The 12,399-nt window shown below is 42.4% G+C and overlaps 1 protein-coding gene and 1 long non-coding RNA gene across 2 annotated transcripts; both read right to left on the reverse strand.

Annotated features, from left to right (window-relative positions):
* Nucleotides 1-574: 574 nt before the first annotated feature.
* On the reverse strand, nt 575-8,857 carry LOC142004011 (immunoglobulin lambda-1 light chain-like). The gene is made up of 5 exons (XM_074981431.1): nt 8,596-8,857; nt 3,383-3,694; nt 1,904-2,017; nt 1,771-1,823; nt 575-607 (listed from the first exon to the last, which is right to left on the reverse strand). Exons 1-5 carry the CDS (start codon nt 8,855-8,857, stop codon nt 575-577), a joined length of 774 nt encoding a protein of 257 aa, XP_074837532.1.
* Nucleotides 8,858-8,913: 56 nt separating this feature from the next.
* LOC142003945 (uncharacterized) lies at nt 8,914-10,240 on the reverse strand. Its single transcript, XR_012642907.1, has 3 exons — nt 10,143-10,240; nt 9,451-9,563; nt 8,914-8,934 (listed from the first exon to the last, which is right to left on the reverse strand). It is a non-coding gene; the product is annotated as an uncharacterized LOC142003945 (long non-coding RNA).
* Between the last annotated feature and the right edge of the window lie 2,159 nt (nt 10,241-12,399).

Genomic DNA, 12,399 nt, shown 5'->3' on the forward strand with positions numbered 1-12,399 from the left:
GATATTGCTAGACCAGAGAGTACTGGACTAGAGAGGTTCAAACTGTAATATTTAAGAATAATTAAAAAATAAAGATCGTATTTTAAATGATGATGATAGTTGGAGATTATGCAAAGATAATGAAGCACATCATAAAGCATAAAGCCCCCTTCTGTTTTTCGGTGTACACCAAGCCCCCATCTACTATAGTGGGACTTCGGGGGTGGGGTACAAAGAATGTGGGGTCAAATCTGTGTTAAACAATTCTATATGAAAGTTTGAGCCTATGCTTGTAGAAGTCAGTGGCAAAGCTCCCACTGAAATGGATGCTGCAGGATGAAAGGATAAGAGAATGAGTAAATCTCAATAATAACCAAAAAGAAACAATGTCTTTATGTGGTGTCAAAAAGGGTTTGGAGACAGATATATTCATAACAAGTTCTATTTTAAACTCAACTACTCGACACCTTAGTAATTAGTAAAGTGCAAACGCTAGACGTGGACTTTCTCTGTTTCATTTTCCCTCTCGTATAACTTTTTGTTTTAAAAAACGATAGGTAATTTTGTCAGACCACGAAAGGTAAAAAGGGACTTTTCATTTATTGTACTTCACAGCTGCATATTCAGTCTGGAACAGAAAGAAAGATCAGATATTAATATTATTAATGTGAAACTATAATCTCCTACATTTAGTAAATACTACTTATTTGTTAACAAGGCAAGAAACCTAATTCTGCCCTCTCATGCACTGGTATAAAACTAGAGTAACTCCTCTGAAGTCAGTGGAATTACTTGAAATTTATGTCATCACAAGTGAGAGCAGAATGTTCAGTGGAGGTGTTTTATTGACAAGATGTTAGTTTTGGATCCACTCTGCACTGGCCTTAGTCCGCATTAACTTCACTGAAGTCAGTGGAATGTTTCAAATGACAGAAAAATGTGACCCCAAAGACGACAGTAGTAACCACATGCTAAATTCTCAGTTCAGTTACTACAGGACAATCCATGGGTCTGGCAGTAGATCAGTGAAACTGCTGCACAACTCTGTCTTCGGAGCCACTTAATTCTAAATTCCTATTTTCATTCTTTTCAGAGTTCCTAAAAGGATCAAAAGTTGTAAACTCTTGTCTGGGCCTCAATGTGATTTCTTTAAAAGAAAGTTTGCAGTCTGTCATTTGGCCTGCTTTTGAATTACCAGACACCAATGGGTATCCAATTAATTCCACTAATGCCAATGGGGAATAGCCCTCAATCTATGCCCATGTAACTCAGAACAATATTTGGATGCATGTGATCAATTGCTCAGATTTTTTTTCCAATATGCAGAACTTATAAGGAGACATAACAAACACTGCTTTATCCACCCGTGGTGTGTATCCTCCTCAGACAGGCAGGAAGAGGATCAGCATTTCCTCTAATTTTTTCCATCCATGGGCAGAAAAAAATTTATGTTCACCAGATATGCACCACAATAGCGACACATGCTACTGGCTGCGTGTGCTCTAGTAATCAGCTGAGTGGCACCTGAATCTTTCCTAGGTGGCTGCACAAGTGCTCAGCTTACAGGGAACACTGCACATGGTAATGCAGTAGCAAGTGTGCACTGGTGACCTTATAAAGAAACTTCTGTACATGCTAGGAGGGAACTGAAGAATAGCAGCATGTGAAACTTTAGAGGAAAGTTGTCAGACTATCGATACCAGTGTTGGAATTTGGCAAGGAGCACTGACTTAACACCCTATTAATATACTGCATCTTTCTGATGTATCACTGGCTGAAAAAGCATCTTACCTGTGGAATCTGTCTCATGGGTATTTGATTGCCTGTTTGCACAGCACCCCGTGCTGGAGAAGAACAAAAGGACGGTTACAGGGCTAGGGGATGAATGCTGCTTTCTTGTGAATAAGAGTTATGAACAAATTACCTCTGGTGGTATACTTTCTGAAGAGCAGGATCAGCAGCAGGATGAGGACAAGGATGAAAATACATAACAACCCCCAATACAGCACATAATTACAGCTGCCTTCCCTGGCTTCACCTGCAGAGAGAAGAGAAAAACGTGAGGTGCTGAGCAAAGAGCCATGAATGGAAAAATCCTATTAAAAGGAGAAGGTCCATGTCCACCGTGCACAGATGTGAGGCCTTTCCTGCAAAACCCTCCATCTCAAGTCTCTGTCCCTCTCCCCACCTGGAGCTGGTATTGAGGTGAGGGGAAGATGACTGCTTGGCACTGGATTCAGGCCACTGGCAGCCTGAGACAAGCAAAGTCTCTTAATTATTAACTCTGCTTGTCAGTACTGTGACTTATTTAACCAAGAGGTGATTTATTTCAGCCTGAGAATCACTGGTCCAGTCTGAGCATCGCTGATCCACTGATTCCTGTGGTGAATTAAGATGAATTATAATGCAGGGTGTATAGAATCATCAGTTGCAAAAGCCTGTTGTATATCTCAAGTTGTCTAGTGTGGTCCCTACAGTTTAACCACTAGAGATTTATCTAGTCCAATTTTAAATAGGGCGTCATCCCTGACACTCGACAGGCAGTTCCACAACTCAAGAGGCCTCACTACCAGAAGTCTTGGGTATTCATATGACTGTCTCTTTTGCTCAGTTCCCTCCTGTTGTCCTAGTGATTCCATTTCAGAGCCCCCAAACCATTCTTCTTTCTCCCTGGCATTTGCAGTCCTCCAGCTCTTCAGTGATAGGGCCTGACACAAGACTGACTCATGTCAATAGACATCTTTCCAATGATTTCAGCGGGCTTTCAAGGAGGCCCATAAGGAGAAAGATCTCGGGGCCATTTTGCCAGAGACCCAACTTTTATCCCTATTTACTGAATAGAACTGAAAAATGGTATTAAGAAAGAATGAGAAAGGTGGATAACAGGGAGCTACCATAATGTTCCCTCACAATTCAAGGTCACAGCCTTATGGATCCCAGGTAATTAGCGGGACATGATGGGTGATGTAACATCTTTTACTCAACCAGCTTCTGTTGAGAGAAACAAGCTTTTAAGCCACCCCAGACCCTGAGTAGTTCAGCCTTGTCTCTTTCACCAACAGGGTTGGGTCAATAAAAATACTACTTGACTCATCTCTGCCACAATTCAAGTCCTTTAATTTTTTTTTATACCTCGCTCCCCTCTATCTCATTCAGCTAGAAGTTTGGCCTGAGACAGAGTGAGGTGGAGGAGACTTGTAGATGACCTATGCTCCACTTAGAGTACAAGGGTTTAAGTTAAGTAAGTCCCCTCTAACTTATTTTAGTTACTTAGGTCTGCAGTAACCCTTTAAATCTGTTTATTTGTCATGAGAGGAGGTTATCACCAGACACCATGGTGATGAGTGCAGTATAAATGTCTTAGAAGACAGAACAAGCTAGGTTGGATGATATGATACTGAACCTGTTTCCTTGGAGGCTGTTGTGTTGATGTATTTCTCCATGTTGTTCTCCTTGGCCATACAAGAGCAGATTGTCTCCTGGTTCCACCTCTCAGCCGGGATAGTCGTTAGACTCCAAACACTGAAGACCCCGTCCCCATCTATGGCTCCAGCATCTGTCTGAGCCTCTGTCAGCCCATCCCCAGTGTCCCAGAGAACGGTGCTCCAGGAAGGAGTGAAATCAGAGAGCAGGCAGAGCAGAGGCACATGGTGGGGAAGCTCATCGTGCTCTGAGATAGAGGGCACCAGGATGGAAAGTTTCGGTTCGGAGGCATCTAAAAGAGAGTAACAGAAACTAGAGACTGGCTAGATCTGTTAGTGGCAGCTCAGCTAGTCCCTGCCAACAGACAGTATTTTAAGTGTCTCATACATTGGTTAGTCTAGTCTTCTGTGTCATCAAATGATGGGACTTCACTTGCATGGAGGGGGATTTTGCTTGTTAATTTCATCCCCATGCACTCCTTTGTCCAACCACCCCCGGAAGGTTTCAGTATTCTGAATGCCTGCTATGGGGGGAGATTCAAAACCAGACCCCTCTTTGCTGCATCATAGCTTTATACTCAACTCCTGCTGACCTGCTTGAGGGAACACATTTCCCTGTGTAAAACCCCCCATGGGTGTCATTGCAGGAAGATCAGTGAATGCCCAGTACAAAGCCAGATCAACGATGTTTTGTAAGGCCAGCAGGAAGATGCATTACATCCCAGGCTGAGGCAACTTTGAATCACAGAATCATAGAATATTGGGACTGGAAGGAACCTTGAGAGGTCATTGAGTCCAGCCCCCATGACAGGCTCAGGTACTGTCTAGACCATCCCTGATAGACATTTATCTAACCTGTTCTTAAATATCTCCAGAGATGGAGATTCCACAACCTCCCTAGGCAATTTATTCCAGTGTTTGACCACCCTGACAGTTAGGAACTTTTTCCTAATGTCCAACCTAAACCTCCCTTACTGCAGTTTAAGCCCATTGCTGCTTCTTCTATTCTCAGAGGCCAAGAAGAACAAGTTTCTCCCTCCTCCTTCTGACACCCTTTTAGATACCTGAAAACCACTATCCTTTCCCCCCTCGATCTTCTTCTTTCCAAACTAAACAAGCCCAATTCTTTCAGCCTTTCTTCATAGGTCATGTTCTCTAGACCTTTGATAATACTTTTTGCTCTTTTCTGGACCCTTTCCAATTTCTCTACATCTTTCTTGAAATGCAGTGCCCAGAAATGGATACAATACTCTAACTGAGGCCTAACCAGCGCAGAGTAGAGCGGACGAATGACTTCTCGCCTGTTAATGCATCCCAGAATCATGTTTGCTTTTTTTGCAACAGCATCAAACTGTTGATTTATATTTAGCTTGTGGTCCACTATAACCCCTAGATCCCTTTCTGCCATACTACTACTTAGACAGTTGCTTCCCATTGTATATGTGTGAAACTGATTGTTCCTTCCTGGCTACGTCTACACGTGAAGCCTACATCGAAGTAGCTTATTTCGATGAATAACGTCTACACGTCCTCCAGGGCTGGCAATGTCGATGTTCAACTTCGATGTTGCGCAGCACCACATCGAAATAGGCGCTGCGAGGGAACGTCTACACGCCAAAGTAGCACACATCGAAGTAAGGGTGCCAGGCACAGCTGCAGACAGGGTCACAGGGCGGACTCAACAGCAAGCCGCTCCCTTAAAGGGCCCCTCCCAGACACAGTTGCACTAAACAACACAAGATCCACAGAGCCGACAACTGGTTGCAGACCCTGTGCCTGCAGCATGGATCCCCAGCTGCCGCAGCAGCAGCCAGAAGCCCTGGGCTAAGGGCTGCTGCCCACGGTGACCATAGAGCCCCGCAGGGGCTGGAGAGAGAGCGTCTCTCAACCCCTCAGCTGATGGCCGCCATGGAGGACCCCGCTATTTTGAAGTTGCGGGACGTGCAATGACTACACGGTCCCTACTTCGACGTTGAACATCGAAGTAGGGCGCTATCCCCATCTCCTGATGAGGATAGCGACTTCGACGTCTCGCCGCCTAACGTCGAAGTTAACTTCGAAATAGCGCCCGACGCGTGTAGCCGTGACGGGCGCTATTTCGAAGTTAGTGCCGCTACTTCGAAGTAGCGTGCACGTGTAGACACGGCTCCTAAGTGGAGCAGTTTGCATTTGTCTTTACTAAACTTCATCCTGTTTACCTCAAATCATTTCTCCAATTCATCCAGATCATTTTGAATTTTGACCCTATCTTCCAAAGCAGTTGCAGCCCCTCCTAGCTTGGTATCATCTGCAAACTTAGTAAGCGTACTATGCCAATATCTGAATCATTGATGAAGATATTGAACAGAACTGGTCCCAAAACGGACCGTTGTGGAACCCCACTTGTTATACCTTTCCAGCAGGATTAAGAACCATTAATAACTACTCTCTGAGTATGGTTATCCGGCCAGTTTTGCACCCACCTTATAGTAGCCCCATCTAAGTTGTATTTGCCTAGTTTATTGATAAGAATATCATGCGAGATCCTATCAAATGCCTTACTGAAGTTTAAGTATACCACATCCACCTCTTCTCCCTTATCCACAGGATTCTGTTACCCTATCAAAGAAAGATATGAGACTGGTTTGACATGATTTGTTCTTTACAAATCCATGCTGGCTGTTCCCTATCAGCTTACTACCTTACAAGTGTTTGCAGATGATTTCTTTAATTACTTGTTCCATTATCTTTTCTGGCACAGAAGTTAAACTGACTGGTCTGTAGTTTCCTGCGTTGTTCTTATTCCCCTTTTTATAGATGGGCACTATATTTGCCTTTTTCCAGTCTTCTGGAACCTCTCCTGTCTCCCATGATTTTCCAAAGATGATAGATAAAGGCTCAGATATCTCCTCTATCAGCTCCTTGAGTATTCTAGGATGCATTTCATCAGGCCCTGGTGACTTGTAGACATGTAACTTTTCTAAGTGATTTTTAACTTTTTGTTTGCTTATTTTGTCTTCTAAACCTACCCCTTTCCCACTAGCATTCACTATATTAGACACTCCTTCTTCAGACTTCTTGGTGAAGACCGAAACAACTAAGTCATTAAGCATCTCTGCCATTTCCAAGTTTCCTGTTACTGTTTCTCCCTCTTCACTGAGCAATGGGCCTACCCTATCATTGGTCTTCCTCTTGCTTTTAACATATTTATAAAAAGTCTCCTTATTTCCCTTTATACCCGTAGCTAGTTTGAGCTCATTTTGTGCCTTTGCCTTTCTAATCTTGCCCCTGCATTCCTGTGTTGTTTGCCTATATTCATCCTTTGTAATTTATCCTGGTTTCCATTTTTATATGATTTCTCTTTTGTTTTGAGATCACGCAAGATCTCCTGGTTAAGCCAAGGAGGTATTTTGCCATACCTTCTATCTTTCCTACACAGCGGAATAGCTTGTTATTTGTCCCTTAATAATGTCTCTTTGAAAAACTGCTAACTCTCCTCGGTTGTTTTTCCCCTCAGCCTTGCTTCCCATGGGACCTTACCTACCAGCTCTCTGATTTTACCAAAATCCGCCTTCCCGAAATCCATTGTCTCTATTTTGCTGTTCTCCCTTCTACCCTTCCTTAAACTTGTGAACTCTATGATTTCATGATCACTTTCACCCAAGCTGCCTTCCACTTTCAAATTCTCAATCAGTTCCTCCCTATTTGTTAAAATCAAATCTAGAACAGTTTCCTTCTGATAGCTTTTTCAGCCTTCTGAAATGAAAAGTTGTCTCCAACACAGTCCAAGAACTTATTGGCTAGTCTGTGTCTGGCTGTGTTAGTTTCCCAACATATATCTGGATAGTTGAAGTCCCCCATCACCACCAAGGTACAGTCAGTGAGTGTGACTATCAGAAGGCCAGATAAGAATAATAACTAGGGCTAATGCACGTCTCATCAGTAGATTGATCTCAAAGCACTCTGCAGAGGCAAGTTAAGAGCCGTTACCCCATTTTTGTTGCACCGTGGTGGGCGAGCAATGTTTCGGGAACATAATCCTGGTTTCCTAATTCAGTCTCATACTGTATCCACTAACTCTCCATATAAATACTGATGACTTAAAATCGAAATGGGATGTGGGGGTGGGGAGAGAATAGTGATTACAGGATTCTCGCTCAGAACCGGGTCTGTAAGCAGGACGGGGCAAGCAGGACAGTTGCCCAGAGCACAGAGCTGCAGGGGTGGAAAAATAATAACAGGGAGCCATGCTAGTCTATATACTATCAAAATAAAAAAGCAGTCAAGTAGCACTTTGAAGACTAACAAAATAATTTATTAGGTGAGCTTTCGTGGGACAGACCCACTTCTTCAGACCATAGCCATACCAGAACCGACTCATTCTGGAATGGTTATGGTCTGAAGATTTGGGTGGAAAAATGTGGGAGAGGACAAATCAGATCCCTCCCGTTCCCTTATCGCTGTCCTCAAAAGACTTTACCAAGCCCTCTGGGGACCCTCTATGTCTCCCCTTACCAGCCCCCTAAACGCCCCATGAGCCACAGCTGTGGGCTTCACAGCTGTCCTTCCCCACGTCCCCACACAGCCATTCAATCAATGACCCCCAGAGCTCCTCTGCATCTGCCCTGAGCCACCCTGGTCCCTTTCCTTCCCCTTCAGACCCCTTACCCTCTCTCCCAGAGGGCTGGGGCAGGTCCTGGCTGCCCCATATATCAGACCTCCTGGTGACTCCACTGTGGGAGCTGCTCATGTTTGGAACACAGCCAGCTGCCCCCACCCTTTGCAGTGGACTCAGTGCCCCCACCCCAGTCCGGAAACTGAGGAAATGCCCAGTGCAGAGGGCCCCTTATCTCGACACAGGAAGCTGCTGGGCTGGTGGCAGGGATGGGGATGTGGGTTCCGGAGCTTGGCTCAGCTCTGAGCCACCACAGTTCCTTGCAGCTGTTTTTATACCCCTGGAAGGCTGGCTGGCAAATTCTCAGGGGCAGCAAGGGGCAGGCAAGCTGGGAGAAATGTGACTGAGCCGAGCTCCACCTGCCCCGACATTGCTCGCCATGCAAAGGGCTGCTGTCAGGGACTGGGCCATTCCCTGGCCACCAAGAGGAGACCAAAACTTCAGTTGGGCTCACCCAGGGACTAAAATGCCTAGCTACAGTTCTGCTCAGAACTCCTTGGACCCCCGGAATGCCATTGTCCAGGCCCGTTGGAAACTCACCTGTGACAATTAGTCTGGTCCCGTTCCCGAAGTTTGGATATACATATGCAGCAAGGCCACAGTAATACACCCCAGAGTCATTTTTTTGTAGATTATTGATCTTCAGAGAATATGTGTTCGTTGCAGTGTTCACTTTACCCGAATATTTTCCAGGCAAATTTGTAGCAGACTTATAAGTCTGGTGAATCCCAAGCAGACTTCCATTCTGAAGCTCTTTGTACCAATACACGTAAGCTAGGCGGGTTGAAAGCTTACAGTCCATCTCTGCAGTTTCTCCAGGGGCCCGCACAATCTGTCCTGGGCCCTGTTGGATCACTATCGTGCTCTTTGAAGTTGTCACTATAAAGGGAAACACAAAAACATAAATACAACGATCACTTGTAGGGAACTCACCATTTGTAATATATTCAATACAACACATTATCTGCTCCAAGCAAAATGCCTATTGTTTTAAAAATGGAACAGTTTAACCTTATTTTTGTAGTTATTTATTTTTTAGGATTCATATACCCCACAGGAAAACTGATATATTTTTAATGAAATGGATGCTGAAATTTTTCGTAGTGCAGTTTTTGCTTTGCCACATTGTCAGATGTAGCGTAGCTGTAACACAAAAGATAGTCACTCTGCATATATAGATACTAATCAATCCCTTTCCACTTCTCCATCAATCACCCATCAAAGACACTTAAGTACTTATCACAATTAATTAAGCCTCACAACCATGGTAATGAATAATATTTAGGGTAATCTGACATACTGGTATTATCAGGACTGGTTTGATATTAGGAAATTTGTCTTGTACACATTACTCTATTTCCCCCTCAAAAAAGTATATAAAATTTTCACACTTACTATGGATCACCCTAATAATATTTGGCACTTAGAACCTGTTACAGAATATACAAAGTGCTTTGCAGGTATTAATACAGGTCACAGTGTTCCTCTGCGAGGATGAAATATTCTCTCTGTGTACAGATGGAGAAGCGATCACAGGTAAATGGAGAGATTTGACCACGGTCCCAGAAGTCTATAACGTTCTGAATAAACATTCTGATTCTGAATAAAACCCAGATTTTCTGAGTCTGGAGTCCTCTGCTCTGTGCACTAGACTACCCTGTCCAGTTCATAGTAAATGTGAATCAGAGTTAAAACAATAAAATTAATATTATTTGACCAAAGTTTTACATGGAAGTGGTTGCTTTATTATCTTAGATTTCCAGGCTTAAAATCATATTTCATACTACCTATAAAATAGGTAATGCTCCTTGAAGCCAGCACAAAATATTTGAGCTGAACAGAAAACTGGATTTTGAACAATCCGGGTACACTGTCTAAAATGTGACACTATATGCATGAGGCTGTGGTTAGCACAACTTATTTCATGACATTCTCTTAGGATTTCAATTAGTGAAGTAAAACGTGTGACTCTTTAGTTCTCCCCATCAGTCCCTCTTGCAGCTACCCATAGCTCAGAAGATCTTTGCACATGAAAGTAATTTTTTGTAGCAAGGTAGAAAACAAGCCTGACAGGCTGAAATACTTACGCTGCAGACAGACTACAATCATCACAATGATCTGGCAGGACATTTTCTGGCTTTCTTCAGTGGTGCAAAGTTGACGCTGTGAGATAGGTAGATGCCTGCTCGTTAATGGATCACTTTATGAAAGACTTCGTCACGTGGAGAGGAAGATTTCTTATTTCCTCTCAAAGTTCTGTGAGGGCAACATACCTGACAAAGGAAAGGGCCAGGAGATATTAGTTACCCCATTCTAAAGCTGGCTGTGGCAGCCAGCAGGGCAAACTAGGGTAATAATACTCAGTTGCTTTAAAATCCATTAAACTACAAATTCCAGGTCTGACTGTGTATTTTAAATGGAATCTCTTGTCTCATAATTGGGTAGATAGAACAAGCCCTTCTTTGGACTGAAACTTACATAGATTATTTTCTGTGTGTCAGGGTTTCAGGCAGTCACATGTATTTGTGGGACATTAAGCCCAATGAGAAGAGGATAAAGTGTGTCCCCATGGCTATGAAATTTTTAACAAAGAAAAACATTGAAGAGACTTGTCACAGCATACTGAAGTAGAGGAAATGTGAAAAATACCATACTTTGTTCATTTAATTATATCATAGATGAAATAAACCTTTTGGGAAGAGACCCTGCGGGAAAGGGTGGGTCTAGAAAACAGATGTGTGGTAGGGTAACTCCAATCGAGAAACAAATGAATTGTAGGATTGATAGGCATGTGCTTAATGCATGTTCCTTGCAATAACATTCAAAATGATTTAGAGAGAAAAAGATCTGAAATATAAAATGAGATGTTCCAGTTCCTTTTCAATCAGGTGTTCAGAAATACAGTCATATTTTGAAAATCATCATGTCTTGCTGATGCCAAACTCTGTGGTAGGTTTAATACAGTTTGGCACAAACAGCCACATGCACCTCACTAGCCTGCGTCCCATAGATGAGACCAGGGCTCTTTCAACAGCCATGAAACGGATGGCTGCAGTCTGAGGCTTGTCTGTTGTGCTTATCATGATGCTTAGACATGCAAAACATTATAAGAAGTTGCTGCGGGTGGTTAGTAGGCAAGTTTAAATGTTTAAACATCAGGTGTGTTTTACATTTTATGAATGGGATCAATCTAGTTGGGAATGAACCACTTGGCTTCAATAATCATTTTTTGTACACCTATTTGACAGTTTAGGGGTGGCTTAAAATAAAACACAGCATCCTGAAAATTGTTTAACATATTTGCTGATCTCATTCAAAATGGGCTGAACCAGTCAGAATGTTCTGTAAAAATAACTTTGGAATTTTTCTCATCTGGCCAAACACTTCCACACTGAATTCCATCCCCCTGGGCTATGAAGTGGCAGAGATGCTATGCCCTAAACTAGGGGTGCACAAAGTGAGGGGGTGGGCCCCAGGAGTGTGAAATTTCCTAAGGGGGAGATGTCGCACGATCAGCTGCTTGGTGTCAGGCTCATCCATCTCATTAAAAATATTGAAATATGTAACCGTGTTTATGTACATGTATTCACATCTACATACTAATTAATAAAGTTTTTACATTTTACGTACTTATTTTCTTACACATGCCAAAAGTTTTTTTTTTTTTTCATATGAGCATAAGTGACATTTCTGTTGGTTTGGATTCTTTTAGACAGTTTGCAGGGACCGATGTAAAAAGTTTGTTCTCACCTGCCCTAAACATCAAATATTAGGTAATGCTGAAACCTAATGATGTTTATACTATTACTTTATGTATTACTTCTATAGTACTGTGAGCATTTATGATACGGGTATATTAATGATGTAATATGCCTGTGAAATTCCTGTGAATCAAGCCAATGACCCTTGCTATAATTGTAAAAGAGAAGCAACCCAGACATCTTGACAGGGTTGTATGAGAGGTGATTGCAAAGCTGCTATACCTGTTCCTTATTCTCTCCTTTAAATTAAAGGAGAGAATTAAATAAATTAACTTATTTAAAGTATTTATGTGTTTTCAATAAAAATCCTTAACTTTTAAAAAGCTGCAATAAAGCCGTAGAGTATTCTACAGCTACTGTTTACCTACTTTGTCCCTATTACTGTAAACTTTCATATCTAGCAGCCCCAGGACCAAAAGGTTGCCGGATATTCAAATAGTCAGGATAATAGAAAGGTACATCTGGTAATGCATAACACTAAAGAAAAACAAAATTAGATATTAAGAAACAAACAAAAATGTATACAAAGTACTGTATTTATCAACAACAGTAATATTATACTTATACTGTATTCACTGTATTT

Source organism: Carettochelys insculpta, chromosome 30, assembly GCF_033958435.1.
Source record: "Carettochelys insculpta isolate YL-2023 chromosome 30, ASM3395843v1, whole genome shotgun sequence".
Lineage (NCBI taxonomy): Eukaryota > Metazoa > Chordata > Testudines > Carettochelyidae > Carettochelys > Carettochelys insculpta.